The sequence below is a fragment of the Myotis nattereri genome, assembly GCF_964212035.1.
Source record: "Myotis nattereri genome assembly, chromosome: 2".
Classification (NCBI taxonomy): Eukaryota; Metazoa; Chordata; class Mammalia; order Chiroptera; family Vespertilionidae; genus Myotis; species Myotis nattereri.
In genome coordinates, this window is record NC_138076.1 from 191377388 (window position 1) to 191399551 (window position 22164).

The 22164-nt window shown below is 47.7% G+C and overlaps 1 protein-coding gene across 1 annotated transcript in view; it reads right to left on the reverse strand.

Annotated features, from left to right (window-relative positions):
- Positions 1-7671: 7671 nt before the first annotated feature.
- The window catches only part of ETV6 (ETS variant transcription factor 6), a gene marked incomplete at its 5' end in the record, with an annotated part of 224386 nt that continues 209893 nt past the window's right edge, over positions 7672-22164 (reverse strand). The window contains 3 exons of the mRNA XM_081084471.1: positions 7672-11584; positions 15366-15466; positions 17306-17448. Of these exons, the coding sequence (XP_080940597.1) occupies positions 11479-11584; positions 15366-15466; positions 17306-17448 (350 nt within the window). The 3' untranslated portion in view covers positions 7672-11478. The remainder of the gene's footprint in view (positions 11585-15365; positions 15467-17305; positions 17449-22164) is intronic.

The following is a 22164-nucleotide window of genomic DNA, read 5'->3' on the forward strand; positions in this document are numbered from 1 at the left end:
TAGAACTGTACTGTGGCCTGGGAAGTCTCCCCAGAACAGGGTCCTCTGTGAAGCACCCAGTAGGGAATGCACTTTGTCAAGTCTGAGCCCATCCAAAGGTTGGCACCCAACATTATAAAGTGAGGGAGACTAAAAGAGCAGCTCCATCATGACACTGTGTAATTATTTTACATTAGTGTAATTCCTGCTTGAGTGCTGGTTAACCCACAGTACATGCCTGAAATGGAAGAAGCCCTTGTAGGTAAGCATAGACCTGAATGGGTAGTGTCTCAGCTGAGTGGTCTGTTCCAGGAGTCCCTAAAGTCACCACCTCTTCCTCCGTTCATGTTGAATTTGAGTCTGAGTCCACACTCCTGATAAGAAAGGGCTCAGCGCTCCTCAAAGGTGGCTTTCCCTTGCACGTGGCCAGGTGCCAGCCCATCATTGGCACTAAGGCAATATTTGAAGATGGCCATGGTGGTGAATGCTGGGAGCAGAGGGAGAAAATGAAGCGTCCACTAGCAAGGGAGCTCTATGTGAGTGTCTAGAATCCTGATTATACTTAAGCAGGATAAACAAATACCCAAATTTCCCATTGGCTTGGGGACAAAGCCATCTCTGGAGTTTTCCATGTTCTCCTGGTTCTCCTCAGGTGGGAACTGGTATTGGGGCTATAATAGAAAGGCAAGGAAAGAGCTCCAAATGGAATTGCCCTGCACAGATTTCAAATTCCTAGGAGAATTTGCATTCACCTACTGATTTGACTAAGCAGCTCCAAGCTGATGCAAATGACATGCAGGCTTTTACTAGGAGAAAGAGGCTGGGGGAGGGGAGGCGCTTACAGACTTCTAATCTAGAAGGAGGCTCCTTCTATGGGAGGCTGGTAGAGGGTAACTGTTCTAACTACCGAAGTTATGTGGAAAGGCATTCTATCTTAGTTTGGTCAAGGTCTTGACTAAGGGCCATCGTGTGTTGAGGAAGTAAAGTGGGAATTTAGTAGATTAGACACAAAGGTCTAATATTCCTCAGCAGTTGTCCTTGGGTGATTTTCCCACGTGGAATTCTATAGAATCAGAATGATGGAAATTGAGGGCAGGAAGGGCAGTGTACGATGGTGAAGGGGAGGGTTTGGCAGCAGGAAAGAGGGAAGGGAACTAACATGTATGTGCTAGAATTGTTACATGTTTTCTTCATTGGATCATTTCAACTGTGCTTTCAGGAAAGTAATTCTCCAAGAAACCGAGGCCCAAGTCTACAGTGGGTTGTTGGAGGTAGTGGTTAGACGGGACTAGAACCCAATATGGCCACTGGTCCTCCTATTGTTCTGTACGAAGATTGATCTCCACTGGAAAACGAGACTCTTCACTTGGTCACGGGTACTTTCCCCTTTTCTAAAGGAAGCAGAAGTCCAGAGTGAGCAGGATGGTTAGGAATGTGTCATGCTGTACCTCTTGGCGTCCCAAAGGGCCACACATGTAGGGCTTTAGGACATGGCTCCCTCAAAAGTGACATTCCAATGTCCTAGTCCCCAAATTGAACCCAAATCACATTGTTTTGTGTACAAGTGAGCCAAGCCAGGACTTCTTCAACAAGAAGGCAAAAGCAAAAATCAAGGAACCTTGCAAACCGATTTTAAATAGAACAAAACCAACACGTTTCCTAAAGCCATTGAACTGGAGCAAAGCCAGGTTAAAATATTCTCGGTGAACCTGAATCAAGCCAATGTTTCCCTTGGGTTGAGTCCATTGCCGAGGGCTCAGGTGCTCCCTGAGGCTGAGATTTGGCCCAGGAGGACACCAGGCTGGGGGCCTTGGCTCAGGCAGCTATGGGGTGTGGGAGAGCTCAAGGTAGCCCTCACCTGGCCAGGCTTCTGACTCTTCATCTCTAATGTGATGGGTTGTACTCTTTCCACATTGTTTGAACTAAAACAAAATAAAACAGAAGCAAACTTTTTTTTTATAAGGTAGCTCTGGGTGAAGCAGTTGTTTGTGGCTCAGTAGATCCAGAGTAAAGTATAAAAATAATAAAGGGTAATATTTACTGTGCCCTGTACTTTTCTAAGCCCTTTCTCTGTAATAACTCACTAATCCTCACAGCCATCCTTCTGAAGTAGGAACTATTATTATATCCTAATTTTACATTTAAGGAAGCACAGAGAGGTCAAGTATATTGCCTGAGGCCATACAGTTGGTGAGGGAGTGCGGATTCAGATCCAGGCATTCAGACTAGGACTGCACCAGTTTAAGTACTCTGCTCTGTTGCTCTCTTAGGCCAGCGGGCCAACCAGTTGTGCCAGATCCCCAGTCCATGTAAGAGACACGAAATCAAAATGCAATAAATCAGAAACTTAGCACCAATGAACTTGGGTCTTTATCAGGGATTTTTATTTTATTTTATTGATTTTTTTACAGAGAGGAAGGGAGAGGGATAGAGAGTTAGAAACATTGATGAGAGAGAAACATTGACCAGCTGCCTCTTGCACACTCCCTACTGGGGATGTGCCCACAATCAAGGTACATGCCCTAGACCAGAATCAAACCTGGGACCCTTGAGTCCACAGGCCGATGCTCTATCCATTGAGCCAAACCGGTTAGGGCTCTATCGGGGATTTTTGATTTTGCTCTAGGTAGTTAGACAGGAGCAGAGCAAGGACGATGGGCCAGGTACAGGAGGTCATCAGCGTGGAAAGCACTGGTGGCTGGCAACGGACAATCAATTGTAGGGTGGGACCTCGCCCTCAGGGTGACTTTTCCTCTCCTATAACTGGTCTTGAGGTTTAGATCCCCTGACCTTTCCTCCCTAGAGAAAACATGTATGCCTCAGTTGTATTTCAGCTCCAGGCCCAGGAAAGCAACAAAACCAGCCTCAGGACCAGCTGCATTGTAATGACTCCCTGCCCTAGCGCCAGGCAATCAATCAGTGGAGACCACAACCCTGAATGGACACACCTGGAGAGCTACTGAATATTTTAGTAAGATCTTTCCCTGAGACCTCCCCTAAAATCTTGTCCTGTCCTTAAAACCCTTAGGATGAAGAACCCAGTGCGCTCTCCCTCCCAGGAGCATGCCCGAGCCTTTCCCTTTCCCTTCTTCGCCCACCCCAGGCACATTACCATTAGCTTCCTTACTCCCAAGCTCCAAAGGCCCTTCCTTTACCTCTATAACTTGTTCCCTAAGCCCATTTCTTCTAGGAATTACTTTTTCTATCTCTGTGATTTACCCAATAAAAGTTTTGCTACAGTTTGGGTCTTGGCTCTGAATTCTCTCCTAGCCAGAACCCAAGTACTGAGGTTGCTGAACCCAGGTTTGGTCTGACCCCACCAGTCAGACATCTGGTGCCATTCCCACTGGCTGCCTATAACAATGTGACCGGCAAAATGAAAGGTGGACTTTGAAGCCCAAATAGGCAGAACCCTCAGTTGGAGAAAACCAACATCCTTGCTGGTACTGCCCTATCTCTGATGAGAGTTTTGCTCCTGACACAACAGGTCACACCTGATGTTGTAGGTGGTTGCCCCAGCCCTGAAGCCCAATGTCTGAAAATGTTGCTTTGCCCATAGTTGCAATAGGCTGACATTCTGAAGTCAAATTATTGAGCGTGTAGTGCTGTTTATCAGAAATGAGTGAATAATTTTATTATCTAATTGTAAAACCCAAGAGGCTATCTACTTCAGAAATTCACAAAAGGAAAGGGAATATGAACTATAGAAGAGTGAAAAGTGTTTTTTTACAACACGACAGACATAAGAAATAATGTTAAAACACATTTTTGAAGATGGTTTTATTATAGTAGACATATAGTTATCATTTTTAAAATTTTTTTTGTTGATTTCAGAGAAGAAGGGAGAGGGAGAGATAGAAACATCAATGATGAGAGACAGTCATTGAACAGCTGCCTCCTGGACATCCCCTACTGGATATCAAGCAATCCAAGCATGTGCCCTGACCAGAAATCAAACTGGGATCTCCTGGTTCATAGGTCGATGCTCAACAACTGAGCACATCAACCAGGCAAATATCTTTATTTTTTCTATGTTAGTAACTAACATCACCCAGTTCTGAATGGAAAGATAACAGTCTTTCAAGATAGTTTCAGATAAAGTAAAAATGTGAAGGTATGTTCAGTGCATATAATACATTTCTTATTTTCTACATAAAAGAGATGCACTTTTCCCAGTCTGTGTCTTGTCTTTTCATTTTCGTAATGGTATTATTTGAAGAGCAATTTTCAATTTCGATGAAGTCCAATTTATTAAATTTTTTTCTTTTGTGGGTGTTTTTGGTGTCATATCTAGAAATTTTTCTGTAACCTAAGGCCACCGAGATTTTCGTTGACTTCACTTCTTCATTCGACATATCCATTAAGACACCTGTACCAGGCTCCTCCCCTCTGAGAGCCAGGCTCCTCCCCTCTGAGAGCTCTAGGGGACAGAGGCATGAGCCATCCAGCAAAGGCAGGCATTTGTTGCTTTTCTAGAAGCACTTGTAGTTGAGACACCAAGGGGACTGCGTGGTGCTGTCAGGGCCCCTGGAGGAAGCAAAGGTTGGCTCAGGTGGTCCAACATGGGATCTCATGACCAAAACTCTGGTTGAAGGGAAAGTCACAGAGACCCTCAGAGGCCGGCGAAAGTGTTGCTAAGAGGGTTTGAGGAACAAGAGAATAGTCTTCTACTGCCTTGAATGAGATTAGGCAGAATTTACTTGATTTTTATGAGCAGAGATCCACTTCTCCAATATAGCAGGACTGAGATCCTTAATTTACAAAAGGAGGAGGAGGAGGAGGAGGAGGAGGAGGAGGAGGAGGAGAAGAGGAGGAGGAGGAGGAGGAGGAGGAGGAGGAGGAGGAGGAGGAGAAGAAGAAGAAGAAGAAGAAGAAGAAGAAGAAGAGGAGGAGGAGGAGGAGGAGGAGGAGGAGGAGGAGGAGGAGGGGAAGAAGAAGAAGAAGAAGAAGAAGAAGAAGAAGAAGAAGAAGAGGAGGAGGAGGAGGAGGAGGAGGAGGAGGAGAAGAAGAAGAAGAAGAAGAAGAAGAAGAAGAAGAAGAAGAAGAAGAAGAGGAGGAGGAGGAGGAGGAGGAGGAGGAGGAGGAGGAGGAGGAGGAGGAGGAGGGGAAGAAGAAGAAGAAGAAGAAGAAGAAGAAGAAGAAGAAGAAGAAGAAGAAGAAGAAGAGGAGGAGGAGGAGGAGGAGGAGGAGGAGGAGGAGAAGAAGAAGAAGAAGAAGAAGAAGAAGAAGAAGAAGAAGAAGAAGAAGGAGAAGAAGAAGAAGAAGAAGGAGAGGAAGAAGAAGAAATCTGTAAGCACTGACAGTGAGGACACTGTTCCAAGATTGTCCCATTGAATGTCAACATCTCAGGCAGTTGGGATGGAAGAGCTGCGCATCTACCCTGTTGTCTTTTGGAAAGACAAGAACGGAATAATCAGCTTTCTATCTCTATACAGGGGTCAAGGCTGGTCTTTCTAGGAGAGGCATTGACGCCAGGAACCTTCACTCCCTCCAGTCAGGATGGTGACAGTGAGGCAGCTGGTAGGAGCACCAGCGTTAAGGCCTAGTTCATGAACAGCGGTTCTTTCACTTGGCAAAGAGGCTTTTGATCATGAAATTTATTCTTGTTTCTGCCCTAATAGGAGAACAAGCAATCTTCTCCCAGAACAGGATTGGCCCCTGGAATTATTCTTGGAGGAACTGGCAAAGAAATACAGCAAAGAGAGAGGCTAGCTCAGTTTTGCATTTGGGTCAGAATCTCAGGATTCGACGGGAGAGCACTGGACTCTTGCTACTCAAAGTGTGGTCTGAGGGCCAGCAGCATTACATCACCGGGGGACTTGTTAGAAATGCTGACTCCCAAGCTTCACTCTGAGCAGGTGAAGAGCAGATCTTCTGCCCTATTTCCCAAGATGGCGATATTACTGGCATCTCCTCCTTTGCATCAGGATCCTTAGCTGATTGACAAGCACCTCCCAGGTGTGAGAAGCACTGGTCTAGCCTCGTGGTTCTGCAGTCCCTGCAAATGCCCTGGCTACGTGGTCACCCGGGCTCCACTTAGTGATTCCAGGAACAGCCAGCCAAGGTCAGTGCAGATGAGAATGGTCCTTTTTTTCTTTTCAGGTTAGGCTGGCTAGGCAGATACAGGGACATAAGCGAATAAATTGCTATGCTCTAATTTGCAAGGGCAGGTCAGCTGTTAGAGTCACCCTTTAAAACAGCTCATTTTTATAGCAAAAGCATTGTTTAAAGGGTTTGAAGGGAGCAAGAAGAGGACTCTGGCGTGTGATTCTGTGTCCATTTAGCCTCACTCCACGGTGTATCTAGTATTAGGAGAATGCAGTGTTATTGCGCGTACCATTCATGCAAATTAGTTCTCGTCAATTATTCTGCATCCTGTTTAAATGGCCGCATAGTGCTTTCCGTACCAAGATGAACAAACTGATGCTAGCAGTGGTCCCCACGATTTAGTGTGTATCAGGTTCACCCGGAGAGCTTGTTAAAGCAGATTGCTAAGCCCCACCGCCCAAGTGTTTGGTTCAGCTTACATCAACATCTCAGGCAGCTGGGAACCAATGTTTTGCATTTCTAGCAATTCCAAGGTGATGCTCATGCTAGGTTACAGGAAGAGTAGCTTCAGATGCATTCTTAGCACACAGGAAACGCCTAGACCCTTATTATTGGATGCTGTGCTCTGACAATACAGCAGATAGGACAAAGTCCAGCCTTCAATCCCAGGTCAAGGGGGTCCGAGTACCTGGGACAACTTACATACAGAAATCAGCTAACAACGTTCTCTGAGACCATTGATGTCAAACTTCTGCTTCCCACACCTACATCTGAGTTGCTAACAAAGCGTAATTTGCTTCATTTTCTTTTTTAAAAAAATTATCTTTATTGTTGAGAGTATCACAGATGTCCCTCTTTCCCCCCGCATTGACCCCTTCCACCCAGCATCCCTCCCCTTCCCCGGGTCTTTACCACACTTGCTTAATTTTCCATTCTTCTCTTACTTTCTACCCACCACCGACGGCCACTGTAGCTCTGCTCCTTTGCTGTTGCCATCCTAAGTGTCTATTAGTTGGCAGGTGGCTCCGTGGGTCAGTGTGGCCGGGACGTTCTGGGCAGGGGGCCGGCTCTGAGCTGAATGAAGACTATGGGCCAGTGTATACGTATGAGCTCGACTCACATGTGCGTCCTCACCAGCTGTAGGCTCACACCCACGACTTCAGTAGGATTAGGGCGCAGATCTATTGTGAAGAGACCTGAGGCCCTTTAGCTCCTGGAATTGCCTGGGTCGTCAGTGAACTGGTAAGTCTTCGGCACAGCACAGGACCCGAGCATCTCTGACCGAGGTTCCTCCTGGCAAATTTCTGCACCTGGGCCAGCTGCTCAGCTCTAAACGGTCTGCCATGACCTTTCAGGGCTGAAGATCGCCTGCAGACGGCCCTGTGACAGAGGCTTCCTGCCAGTGAAAAACCATGACTGCACTTTATACCATAATTGAGCGGAGACAGGATTTACCTCATCGGAGCACCTTGCCTCTCTGACTCCATTTCATCTTATTAAAATAGACACCTGGGACCTTTTTTTTTTTTAAATAAAAAATTTATTGAGATGATGCAATTATAGGCTTTTCTTTAAAAATTATTTGCAACTCACTGGCCCTGAGAAAAGGCATTTTTTTTTCTTTTTTTCTTTTTTGTTACATTCATTTGATTCTGTCCCTTATAAACCCCACACCTCATAAACAAGAGATTAGAAATTAAACAAACAAAAAGAGAAAACAAAAAAGAAATTCTAGATTCATTTGGGTTTGCAGGTGGTTGCAGTCACAAAGAGGAACCTTCAAGAATGTTCACTTGGCGTGTGTGAAAGATCCAGGGAGTTCGGAGCTGTTAGTGTTGATGCAGATGGGGCCAAGAGTATCAGGTTAGTCTTGGGGGTTTTAGACAGGCAGGGACCATTGTGTCCCCTCCCTCCCCTGTGCTGGCTTCCTCTTGTCACTTCCTTCATTCCAGGCTTCTGCCCAGAGAGGAGCAGGCTGAGCAGGTGAAAACTAGCACCGAATGGAATGCCTGGGCGAAGAACACCGCCCTTTGTTCTTTGTGTATTTTCCCAGATCTTTTATCTTCAGCTTCCTGGGTGGGAATGGGTCAAATGGGGGTATGATTGGGCTGGATCCCAAACCTAACTCCGTCCCTGGCATGCTGTGTGCTCCTAGGGCAAGTCCTAGTACCTCTCTAACACTCAGGTTTCCCTCTGCAAAAGGAGTTAATATTTCAAAAATGTTTTCAGAGTTGGAACCTAGGCAGGGAAAGGTGGAAATGCCGACTTAGTCATTTAGGTAAATCTTGCCATAGCCTTTAAGTGTCAGCTAAATCTACACCCTCAGTGTCAGAAGGCAATGGATCAGAGGCTCCAAAGATACTGTTGAAAGCAGCATATCCTAAGTTTGTTATTCCTCTTTTCCTGTGAGACCTCCCCTCTCCCATGATCTGGACCATCGGTGATGCTGCCTTAGGCCAGGCCATGTTGCCTTGGTACAAAAAGATCTTAGAGCTCATGTTACTTCCACACAGCCAGTCCATCCCTTCGCCACTGCTACCTTCCGATGGAGAGGAGGCAACCTGACTAACTCAAAGTGCAGGGAGGAGATGCTAGAGAATTTCAAGATCCAAGTGAGCATGCCTATTCCGGACACTGCTGGAGAAAGCTCCCCTCCCCCTAGGTAATCTTCCTCTGCATTTTCCTTTCCCAAGTTCTGATCTCGCAAGCCAAGAATTCCCACGATGGCTGCAGGGAAAGACCAACTGTGTAGATCACAGATGTGCTTTTAACTTAGTCCCAGGTGGAATGTTCACCGCCCTTGGTGTGTAGTGTTGAAGTGGGACATGTCATGCTGGATGGATTCTGCAGGTAGAAAGCAAGCTTTCAGAGGGCAGGATCGTGCCCGATTCACTTTTGAGTCCCTCATGGGCCTCACAGGTGCTTCATGAAAGCTGGCTACATTCAATCTGAAACTTTTAGGGTCTGCATGTGTGAGCACAGTACCCCTGGTGTCAGCACTGCCCAGGTGTTCTCTCAAAGAACAAATGAGAAGGTCTTTGATGTTAAGGGAAATCAATAGAAAATCATTATTGGTAATAAATACCTGGATGGGAAATCAAGACTATACTGGAATTAGCACCTTCTATTTCTTCTTTAATTGGCTGAAGGTGTCATCCTGTCTTACATTTTCATAGAGAATATTGCTTTAAATACAGAGAAATCCTTGGGGCCAAAGGGAATTTTCCTCCATAATTCATCCATAAGATTCTTGGACTGGAAAGTAGCCCGAGTCACACTACTTGGGTCAGGTGGACGGAATGACATGTCCTCATCTTAGGGAAGAGCATCATGCCCTGGTGTCTGATTTCATAATCACACAAAGGGCCCCACTGAAAATTCAGCCTGTTTCTCCAGCCCTCAAACGCAGTGGCTTTCACAACACGTCAGGTATCTGGCTTCATCTCCCCCTTGGAGATATATCAGTCATCTCAGAGGCTGGTGTGCAGCTGCATACTCCTGAGAGACATCTGTGGCCTGCTGGGACCCAGCGGCACTGCCCCATCCACACCGATTCAGACCAGACCCTCCCCGTGGGGAGCCCCTAGCCTCCCACAGATGGTCTCTGACCTCATCACAAGCCTGATATTCTGCAAGTCAGAGTGGGGGGAGTGTGTGACGTGGGAGTGGCTGGCCACCTCCGTGTGTCTACATATGGTCTGATATGAGGCAGGAACAGAGCAAGAACAAAGAGCCCCGATCAGCTCCTCAAGTCCACGGTCCAGAAACCATCCTTAACCTATGGTGCCCTTCGCCCCCACTGGTGTCCTTGTCAGGAGGCTGGGGAAGGATTGTGTCTAATGGCTGGAGAAGAGGCGGGGTCTGGCAGCCTCACCTGGGACCCCTACTGACCATCACCTATGTACCCTGGGGGAGCTGAGGGAAAGAAGGAGGGGGTGCTTTGTAAGGCAGGTCCAATCCTTTGAATTAAAACACACTGTACTCCTCATATTGGATTCTGAACCTGTATTGGAAGAGGGAACTTTGACGGCTAGAAAAGGAAAGCAAATCTAAACAGCTCTCTAAAAATGTTATCAAAAGTATGAAGGGGTGGCGCTAGCCTCACTTTCCTAGATACAATCGATCTTATTTTGAGGGGAAAAAGAGGCACGGATGGGTCCATTCTGCAGCACAGCTATGCAAGAAGGACAGAAGGAAACGGTCCTGTATCTGAGGGATTTGCTGTCTGCCCAGGCTGGGCAAGCACAGGTAGCAACTGAGACTGCATTTCCAAGGTCCTCCCTTCTCCAATGCCCTGTGCCCTATGGGGACCGGAAAACTTTTAAAAAGCCTAGAAATTGCAAAAAAAAAAAAAAAAAAAGTTAGGTGAGGGCATGGAACTGACCACGTGATGGAGCACAGGCACCCTGCCTGCCTGCGTGGCCTGCTTCGGGATAACAGGTCCCAGCTCAGAGCTCTCACTCCGTTTCTGGACCCTCAGGCCTGTGTGGCCTTTGTGGGTTTTCCACTGTGATCCCAGGTGCTGGGGCTTCCAAATAACCCGCAGCGTCCACCTTGGGCCGAGGCTGTCGAACCCTGAGCTGCGGGGCCCTCACGCCGTGTCTGTCTGGGGGATGGACACCCGTCTCCCTGGAGGACAGCAGCCTCTCAGGTGTTTGGGGCTCCCTCGGACGGTGGCCAAGTGCAGGGATGTGGGTCTGACTCGGCGGCGTTGGCCCCAAAGCACCCAGGCCACCGATTCTGTTTAGATGCCAACTGCTACCCAGACTCTCCAAGAGGCTGAACTCCAGGGGGGGTGCGGGGGGCCGGGGGGGGGGGGGTGGAGAAGGCAGGGAAGGAGAAAGAGCAGGAGAGAGAGAGAGACCTCTCCTTTTTCATTTTATCTTTTTTAAAAGCATCCTCTTTTCCCTGCCCCCTGTCCCCCAAGATCCAACAGCAACAGGCACAGACCGGATCCACGTGGCGGGGCAAGAGGAGCTGGACCCTTTTGCAAGTTTTCTCTTTCCTGACGAGCTGGGTTTGCCACACTTTGTGAGATTTGCAAAAAGTATATATAATAGATATAATATTTCCATAGGAGAACAAGCTCATGTCTTCCCCTAGATGACTGATGAGAGTCAAACTGTGTGGTCATAAAAAAATAAAAATAAAAACACCGTGAAACTGACAACAGGCGGAAGGGCGAGGGTGAGGAATTGCAGATGGACAGATTCCGAATGAGGGGGCAACGTGAACGCGAGTCCTGGGCTCGTGCCGCTGGCTAGAATTCCAGCCCTGCCTCTGCTGGGTGGTTTGTCTAAGGTGCTCGGGGTCCCTCCTGGTATGCAAGGGAAGTGTCACTCCCATTGCGGGCCTCGTCCTCTCCTACTCTCCGCAGTCCCCTGCTCCGCCTTCAGCAGTCCTGGGGCAGCGGTGCCCTGGGCTGCGGCCGCTGAGACGGGGCTGGTGCCTTCAGCATTCATCTTCTTGGTATATTTGTTCATCCAGCTCCTGGGACTCGAGGTGCTCCAGACGGTCTGTCCGGCCACTCATGATTTCATCTGGGGTTTTCATAAACCTTTGGGAGAGGAAATGGAGGCGTTAAGAGATTGTATTTTGCTAAAGTTGTTTTCACCCTGAACTTGAAACTAAAGAGAAAGGCCCTATCACCTCATTGAGCTGGAGAGCTACTGAAGCCAGCTATTAACGGTACCTTAGTGTCAGTTAGAAAAGGGTGCCCCTTATGCTGACTGCCTGAAAAACGGTGAAATAACTCTAAAAAGACGCTGCGAAGATGGCAGGCAGAGAGCGCCCACTGGAGCTGTGCAGTGCATCCCACATGACCTTGTGAGGGAACCCTGGTACAGCTCACTCATCTGTGTTTCTTATTTTTAAAGAGTTATATTTTACAAGGACCCACGAGAGCTGTAGATCCACTTCCATCCCAAACTGTGAGTCCAGGGAACGGTATTTGAAACTTGATTTTAACTCAAAGGATACAATTAAATGCTGAATGGAAAATTCTGTTAATAGGACCAGTTAGTAATGGTGGTTGGAAAATCAGAAAGGCAAAAAGAAAATCTTTTTCAATGTTAACACGAACACATCCAAAACGTTAGCAACGAATCCTCTTTAGCAACGAATGTCTTCCTTAGCAGCCAGGCGCACACTGCAAGCCTCATCTTCTTGTTCACGGGGTTCCCTTGGAAAGAACTTCGGTGACGTTTCAACCACGATTTCATGGTTCTGGAAGGCAGCCTAGATGCAAACGCTCTGCCCTACTGTGGGAGTGTCCTTTCCTCAGCCCCACTGTGTGCTGGCACGCCTTTCCCCTCCCATCTACTCTGCCCTGCACTAGATGAACTGTCTTCACACACTCGTTTTCTCTCATCCCTCCAGGTCCAAAGCCTACGATGACCACTTATCAAGTCAAGGACCCAGTCTCCGGCCTGCCCACCGGGGCCCTTTGTCATCACACCCACGAAACTCTTCATTTCCACTGTAAATCCTCCATCCTCGTCTGGCCAGTCTTCTTCCTTCTATAGTCATGGCTCATGGCAGCCACCCAACCTCTAGCTCGGCCTCTATTAGAACCCTCTCTACCCCTTTCAATGTCTGAGCCCTACTCATGCTTTGAGCTCCACCTCATCATCCAAGAGCTGCTAATGGAACCCATCTACGCCGAAGCCTTCCTCCCTCCTCTCCCAAACATCTTGTACTGAGCACCCACAATGTAATACGTCACCTGACTATACCCTGGATTTCACTCCAAGAAGCCTTCGTTTTGTGGCAAGTCTGGCTTGCAACACTCATTTTCTCAAAATGACTAATCAGCCCCGCTAATAGCAGGATTCTTCCCCTTACATCTTGTTCAAAATCACTACTGGAAACCTAGGAACCTTCCAGCTACCACTGCTTTTCTTTTCTGCCCGTATTAAGGAGGCAGCGCGATCTGTAGTGTCTGTGGTCTGTCTTCTATCTTTCCTCCCCTCACTAATGCTTCCCCCTCAACACCTGAAGTCACTAACGATGCCCTCCAGGCCATGCCCACAGAGAGGCGATGTGTGGCCCTTCAAACGACCCTTTTCTTCTTTGACTGCTTTTCCATATTACGCTTCTGATACTCCAAGCTAGGCGTCAAGAAATATTTACTGAAAGCCTCCATAAGGTGTACAACAGAATGGCACCAAATGTAATCCTCTACCTTCTAGGAGCCTATGACCTAGTTGTGGGGAGAAGGACTTCACTATCAAAAATGCAGCCCACGCCCTAGCCAGTTTGGCTCAATGGATAGAGCATTAGCCCACGGACTGAAGGGTCCTGGGTTTGATTCCGGTCAAGGGCACATACCTTGGTTGCAGGTTCCCCGGCCCTGGTGGTGGTGGTGGTGGTGGGGGTGGGGGGGTGCAGGAGGCAACCAATCGATGTGTCTCTCTCACATGCATGTTTCTCTCTGTCTCTCCCTCTCCCTTCCACTTTCTCTAAAAATCAATGGAAAAATATCCTTGGATGAGGGTTAACAACAACAACAAAAATGCAGATCACAAAGTGGTTTAGGGCCAAGAAATGACAGAACAAGATATCTGTGTGTTTGAGCAGTTGCAGAAGGCCTCATAAAGGCAGCCAACTGGAGGTGGACCTAGAGGGTATATATGTTAAAAAGCAAAACTCAAAGTGATAAATGTTTCTGATACAGGGAACTGCATCTGTGTTGCAGGGCGGCTGGCAGTGTATATAATGAATTTGGGAGGCAGGACAGTGGACCAGAGGTGGACAGAGAATGTCAAATTAATCTGGGGGTGAATGTGAAGTCTAGATATCAGTCTCCATTGCTCGGGAAGCAACAATAAGGCTGTTGCCTCTCTCGAATCTTCCACATCTCAAGAAAGTGCTTGTCATTTGATAAACTCCAACCTGGAACCTGCTCGTAAGAAATCTTGGGACATGCGGTGCCTGCAGCACAGAAAGGATCCAGTGAACAATTCAGCACAACCACTGGCTTGGACATAGGAGAGTCACGGTAACGGCGGTGTCAAGGCTGGCTGCTTGACATGATGGTGATGCCAGTGATGAGAAGCAAAGGTGTGTGTGTGTGTGTGGGGGGGGGATTTCTAGCATGTGAAGGTCTGTCTTGAATGTTGCATGTCCAAGATACTAACGTTACATTAAATGGACAAGTCCTATAAGAAGCCTTTGGAAATGCAGATTTGAAACTTCAGGGAGGTTTTAAAGCTGGGTACAAAGATTTAAGAGTCTAAGCACTGAGGTGATAATTCAAGCTATGTGATGGGATCAACTCATTCCGGAAAAAAGCACGTAGCGAGGGAAGAATATAGCCACGGACCAGGTGTGGAAAGAATGAAGGGCAGCAGCAGCACAGCCAGCAAAAGGAGGGCTCTTTTTCACTTCAGTTCCTTCGGGGTCCGTCTCTTGAGCGGCCTTTTCCATTGCTTTTAAGATCTCAACTGTTTTAACTGCCCCTTCCCAACACTAAAGCCCAGGTTCTCCACTCTTTCCAGTGAGCTCACCTGCACACAGGCAGTGCCATTTTCTATCTGCACATAAACAACTCCAAACCCACGTCTCGAGTCCCATCTAGAAGTCGTTTCTGTCCCACCTGCCAAAACTCATGGCCTCAGCTCGCTTGTTGATCCCGCACTCTCCCAACTTTCCCTTGGTCTCACCATGGCCATTACCACCCATGAACACCAGCGTTCTACTTCTCCTGACTGGTCCTTTAGGTCCCTTCTCCTTCCTCTTCTAATTCTTTCTCTCTTCTTACATTGTACTTGGAATCACAATCTATGTGGTAGTTTCAATGGTTAGAACTCAGTGTGAGGAATTCTGGGAAGAGGAATTTCTAGAGCAACAGCTTTCAGTGCATTATAACAAATATATTGTAACACACACACACACACACACACACACACACACACACACACACCTGAAACAAAATTTTCATAAATGAACAGTCCCTTTGAGTTTCATGTAATATATTCTGATATTTTCAAGTCCAGGTTCAAGCCCTGGTGTTGCCATTGACAGTGTCACTCTGGCTGCTCCCTTACCTGCACTGGACACTGATGGCAGGTAATACTATCTGAGCATTGCACTGTTTTACAGGGGAGTCAGACTGTGTTTACTTAGTTTTGGTTTTACTATAGGACAGACATAAATTTAAAAAAAATGATTTTTTTTTCTTAAATTCTAACAAACCAGCACCTGGTATCCAATTCATAGCTCCGGTGGCGTTGAGTATCGGATAGGCAGGTGGAGATCTTAACAGGCTCCCTCCTCCCTCTTATTTAAAGAAAACAATATCCTCCCCAAAGAAGGAACGGAGAAAAAGGAAGTGCTACCTGAACAAAAGCCTTTGTCCGGGCTCCTTCCTGATAATGTTTAGTTTGTAGTAGTGGCGCAGGGCTCTGGACATTTTCTCATAGGTCATGTTTGTTCTGTTCTGTTTGTTCAAAGGAGGAAGGGAGAAAAAAAGCACAAAGACACAATGAAATAAACCTCAGAAAAGGCGCTGGGGGAGCTGTTAAAATAAAAGTTCTTCAGCGGCTGCCGTGACCCAAAGTTTGGGAAGCTACCTGCGCATCTGCGGCCACCCAGGCCCATTCGTTCCCACCCCTCAGCCGCCAAGACTTCTCCCAGTGAATCACCCTTTGTCAGGAGGCCCGGAGGGGGAGGGGGCTCCGGCTAATAGGGCATATCCCGCAGCAGCCTCCCTCACTTCCTTTCCCAAGACCGCGCTCTGCTGTGCCCCAGGAATTTCCTGCAGGTTCCCACTATCTGTGGGCCATCCTTCACCTTCTGACCCACCGAGGAGAGCTTTTCTCTTTTTTGTTGCAGTGACCTTTCTCAAACTGTGTTTCTGGTTTGTCATTTTAAGGAAGAGATATTTTGTTGCTTAAATTCCTGTTGTGGAAGCAAGAACACAGGCTCCCAGCGCTGGGCTGGGCTGGGCTGGGCTGGGGCTACGGCGCCGGCACCGGGTGGGAGGTGCAGAGGGACTTTTCCCAGGACTCGCGCGTGGAAGTGTCTGGCAGTGGAGTGGGCCCTGCCGCGTGCGGTCATGGCCGCACGGGTCCTCCTAGGCGGCGGCCAGGGCAGAGATCGCTCGGCCGCGGCCCCCTGGTCCCCTCTCACTCAGCTGAGCTGTCACTGTGCCACTATGCCACCCACTTGTCTGTGGTCAGCCCCGGATCTTGGTTACTTGATTTTTTTTAAAGTAGGAATACAGATTTAGTTATTTAGTTTTTTTTTCTTTTTGGGAGCATTGGGGGTTGGGGGTAGGTGTGCTCTTTGCTCTATTTATTTTGTTGTGGCAAGAACGCTTAACATGAGATCTACCCTTTTAACAAACTTTTAGTGCGTAATGCACTGGTGTTACCAGGTTGTACAGCAGACCCCTGGGACTTACTCATCTTACTTAAAGGAAACTTCATGGCCGTTGACTACTGACTCCTCAGCTTCCCCTCCCGCAACCCCTCGCAACACCATTCCATTCTTTGATTCAATAAATTTGCTTAGTTTAGGTATTTCATAGAAGTGAAATCAGCCAGTATTTGTCTTTCTCTGACTTGCTTACTACACTTTGCATAATGTCCTCAAGGTCTGTCCGTATGGTCGCACACGGAAGGACTTCCTTCTTTTCTCTTGCAGGTACAGACCACAGTTCCTTTATCCCCTCAATCATGGATGTACATTTGGGTTGTTTTACCTCCTTGTTACATCTGCGCCCTTGAACAGTTTTCCTAACTCTAAAAGGCTTTGTCTTTTAGATTCCACTCCCTCTTCCTAGTGTGGGAACTCGTGGGGCAAGCCTACTTCTTGCCCTGTGTGCTTTGAAAGGGGGATGTTTTAGAGTCAGAATGTCAGTATTTTCCGTGGGAAAGAGGCTTTCGGGAACATGGGAGTTTCCGACTGAGCGGAACAGAAGCCACGCTTCAGAAGGCTCCCTCGTGCGTCAGAGCCCCGCGCGCTTCCCCGTTACCAGTTCCTAATGACACAGGTAACAGGGCCAGGTCAAGGGGCCAGTGAGGGTTGCTCAGCCCTCAGCCCGGAGGCCAGGATAGGCAGAGCTCGCTGGCACCTGGCCTGAGCCACACCGGAAAGGGGCATCTTTAATGATCTCCTTCCCTTTGCAACTGTCTAATTGTTGGCCCAGTAAGGAAGAAACTAAATGATTAGGGGCAGACTTAGGAAGCAGCAGACAGACAATTATCCTCCAACCCCGGCAGAAAGGCTTTGTTTTGGCACCAGTTTACAGAGCAGATATCTGGTGCCCTTTTACCTTATGGTTTCCCCACAGTCGAGCCAGTCCGTTGGGATCCACTATCCGGAATATTTTGGATTCTTTGTCCTCCCATCGGATGAAGTTTTCGTACCGGCTGTCAGAAAGCAGCTGATAGACGTAATCCCAAAGCAGTCTACAGTCTGCCGAGGAAAAGGGCAAGAAAACGCTGTTGAAAAGGTTTCTTGTCGAGACCAAGAACGCAAATCAGAAAACAGTCGAGTGAGTAACTGCGCTGGCCTACTTTGGATGGACGGCCTCACCTCCCGTCTGGCAGGGAGACCTGGGCCCCGAGGGGCTCGTGGGATGGTGTTGGGGAGGGTGACCTCAGTCCTGTGCGGGCCTGAGACCATCCCCTCCAACTGCCTCCTCCCAAGAGGGGGACACAGTGGCCGGGAGAGAGGAAGCGACTTGTCCACCGTCATGACCCATGACCTGACTTTGAGCAGAGCCCACAGGAGAGAGAGAGCCAGCTCGGACTGCAAATGCACTGGCCCTGAAAGTGTGCTGAAAAGTGGGCAGGCAGGATGGCAGGCAGGAGGCAAGTCCCGGTGCTCCAGAGAGAGCGGGTGATCAGTGGTGGTGCTAAGATGACCTGGGGGTGGAGGGTGATGCTGAACGGATAAAGACGAGAAGATTGGGGTCGGCTACGCAATGGCAGAAAATGAAGCCTGCTGCGTGAACGGCTGTGGGGAAAGAAAAACGCCACGGGACTCCGTGACCATGGCCGTGGGAGCTGTGACCGGCTGCTGCTGCTGCTTTTTTTTTTTTTTTTTTTTTTTAAGAGTACAGATATTCTCACTACAGCATACTTGGGAGGTCTGTAAAACTGCAGAGGAAGCAGGGGAGAAAGAAACCCCGTACAAAAAATCCCTTTCTCTACTTTACAAACGGGTGCTCCATCACTGGGTGGGCAACCAAGATTTATTTAGTGAATTCGTGTAGGCCGGGCCCTGAGCTAGGCTTCTAGCAAATTTGAAGAGAAGATGCGGCCCTGACCGGTGTCGCTCAGTGGATAGAGCGTCGGCCTGTGGACTCAAGGGCCCCAGGTTCGATTCTGGTCGAGGGTATGTACCTTGGTTGCGGGCACATGCCCAGTGGGGAGTGTGCAGGAGGCAGCTGATTGATGTTTCTCTCTCATCGATGTTTCTAGCTCTCTATTCCTCTCCCTTCCTCTCTGTAAAAAATCAATAAAATATATATATAAAAAAAATAAAAAAACAAAAACGAAGAGAAGATGCCTTTCCTTTGTGCTAGTGCGCTCTGGGTTTGTGCCATCGCGGGATGTGGTTTGCCCTCTAGCAGGTGGGTGGGGGCTGACGGGTATTTTCTAGGTCTAGTTCATGTTGGACTGGCCTCCGGGTGAGAATAAGAGACCCAATTTCCAGGTGCTCACTGTGGACCGGGAGCTGTGCCAGGCCCTCGCCAGCATGACTGGTGATAACTGACGAGCCACAGGATGCCATGTAGGTACTCGCCACTCTTCACACGTTATTCCTAACCCTCTCACTCCGAGGTCCTGGGACTTGAAACCCGAGGCCCCTGCACTACAATGTGCTGACTCCCTCCTGCTGGGCGCGGCCTGGGAGACCTGGAGGGAGTGTCTGGGTTAGACCTGGAGAGTCTCAGAGCCAGCACGTCACCTCCCAGAGAAACAAACACACCCTTCTCCGGAGTGTACCTACAAGGGGAATGGAGTCAGGTCCCCTTGGGCGAGTTTCTTGAATCTCCCTGAGGTTCAGTGTCCTCATTTACGAAACGGGACTAAGAGCCCTTACTCTGCAGGAGTCATTTTGACTTTTTTCGTCGAGGGCACAACATACACTGTCACTGAAATTCTGCGGCACACCAAAAAACGCATTTTTTGAAGGACTGACAAAAAACTAGGTATAATTTTGATTCATTCACACTAGACGGCTATTGTTGTGTTGGCTGTTGTCATTTTTTAAGTTGACAATCTAAGGGAAAAGAGGTCAGTGCCCTGAGTAAGTAGTCAGGTAGGTATTACCTGCCTAAAACATTCTGGTGACACACCGGTTGAAGATCGCTGCTTTACAGGATTATCGGATGAGCAATAATGTGAGTGAAGAGAAAGTAATGGAAGTAACGACGGTATTTTTTGGTGCTGTTTGCAGGCGCTGTGCTGTGTACTCTGTGGGCAGGGCTGCATTTGGCCCCTATGACACCGGATGAGGTATTTTATGGACAAGGAAGCTGGGGCGCAGCTCTGGAGGGACACAGGATTCTAGGTTCCACGTGACTCGGAGGCCGGTGCGGGCCACAATGCCCAATGCGGCTTCTATCCTCAGGGAAGCTGGTGAACAGGTATGTTTGTAAAAATTTAGGACTTTCCAGAGCAAGGTTTAACTCTGTTTAGTGCACCTTTTATGAAATCCAGCATAGTCTCTGAACAGAAGGAACTGGCATAAAATATGGCATTTTCTGGGAGGCTTAATTTTTCTAGGAATTACCACGAAACTTAAAATGATCATAAATTTTGCCCTGGCGGGTGTGGCTCAGTTGGTTGGAGTGTCGTACCATACACCAATGGAGGCAACTGATTGATGTTTCTCTTGTGTGTCTCTTACATCAATGTGTTTCTCTCTCTCCCTCTCTAAAATAAAAAAAGTAGCTGGCATTTAAAAAAAAATAAACCATAAATCTTTAGTGTCTCTTACTGTATTCTTTTTCTCCCAATTACCTGCATGTAAAAGTTAATGTGATGTATTTCATTGTGTTTTAGAAAAGGACAAATGGTGTTCTTAAACCGATGACCAGGCTTCTGGAGCCTGAATCCCATTGGCCAGCCTCTTCGAACTCCACCCCTACCCACAGCTGTGCTCTTACTGCGGGAGGGTGGGCTGCGGGAGCTTGGGGGGGGGGACAGGGCAGGGGGACGAATCCTAGTGTCATAAGTACTTGGAGAAGCCAGTGTCTTGCCACTGCGGACTGAGAATAATCAGCGGTAGTAATACGACTACTCTAGTTTCCAGGCAAAGCAGCAGTATGGGCTGCCCCTCCCCCGCCACCTCCCTGTCTTACGACATTTTTACTGCAAATAGGAAACAGAGAACTGAGCTGGGTTTAATGGTCCAGTTGTTGTCCTGCCATCCAATGGCAGATACATTTTAGTTTCCCACCATCTCTTCCAACTGGAAAACATCTGACAAAACCAAATATTATCACATAAAATGCAGGTAAATAGGAGGAACAAGGTGGTGGTGGTGGTGAAGTTGTGTATAACTTTGCTGTTTCCCACAGGGTTACAATCATTTTTACCACAAAGAAGCCTGATGACACTTTCAGATTCATCTGAATTTGGCATGTAATTCTCTAGAGTGTTCATATGAATAAAATCTATATATAAAAGCCTAAGCGACCATTATGACCAGTCGCTATGATGTGCACTGACCACCAGGGGGCAGATGCTCAATGAAGGAGCTGCCCCCTGGTGGTCAGTGCACTCCCACAGCCAACCTCCCACGGCCCTTCCCCATGCCGGTCAGTCAGCCAACCTCCTGCAGTCCCATCCCCCCTTCATCCCCCCCTCCCCCCTCCCCCGCCAGCCGGTCACCCTCCCATGGTCCCTCCCCATGGCCTGGGCAAGACGGCCCCAATCACCGGCCAGGCTGAGGGACCCCACCTGTGCACGAATTTGTGCACCGGGACTCTAGTGTAATAATAAAAAACTATCTGGTTGTCTTATGTAGTTGGTTGTGGAGAACGTTTGCCCTTCTGAAGGTGAGCAGTACATCAGCAGCCCTCCCAGCCGCAGGCTTCCTGGAGCTACGACTTCAAGTGGCTGGTTCTCCTCTCATCCCCTTCTGCACAAAGATGTTCACGTGTATGGTTTCTGTTGCTTCTCTTTACTGTCTTGGTAACCCCCTTTTTCTCATAAAACAGTAAATGTGAACCAGACACTTCTTCAAGTACGGGCTTGCCCAGGACTGGGCACCATGCTGGTTTTTCATCCGACTGAGGCCTTTATGCAAACCACTTACTAAGAAGAGATCTGGAAGGTTATCTGTTCTTTGGTTGGTAAAAATGAAGGGCGGGCTGACCAGAGCACAGACTTCACCTGTAAGATTCAAAACCGCGTGTATCTTGCAAGCTTTTCCCTTTCATAAATGTAAAAATAACCCCAAACAAGCTGCCACTTAATCATTTTAAATGGCATTTAATCCAGCAAAGCCAACTTCAGCTGAGTAATAAAAATATGTTGACATTCAAGACATATTGAATTACTCAGTCACTAATGGAGGAAGCAACAGGAATTTTGTAGCATGAAGCAGTTGTTTCAAGCTCAGAGTACAGTGGCTTTTATAACACTATTGATTGTTTTGTTTCTTTAGTTAAAAATTATGCCAGATGATAAAAATAACTGCTGGCCCACACAAGTTTTTTTTTAATTTTCTGATTTTTTTTTTTTTTTTTTTTTTACAATTGAAGTTCAAGCCATATGAGTTTTTAAGATTTCAATGAAATAAAAGATCCTTCTTATTTCCCTGGGTCCTCTGGAGACTGTTATCACGCACCAACCCCCCCCCCCCCCCGCAATTTTTCAGTCCATGTCAGCACAGACACAATGTTCTTTTTCTCTTTCTAAACTGAGGGATAACAGATATGCCACAGTACAGTATTAGTTTCAGGGGTACAACGCTACATAATGACTAGACATTTTTACTTGTGGGGAGATGATCACCACAGTAAGTCTAGTTACCATCTGTCACCAAAGGTACACGGTTTTATTGTTGTGATGAGAACTTTTAAGATTTACCCTCTTGAGAACAATCAAATATGCACTATCGTATTCCTGACTGCAGTCACCACGCTGTACGTGACATCCCCATGACTTACTT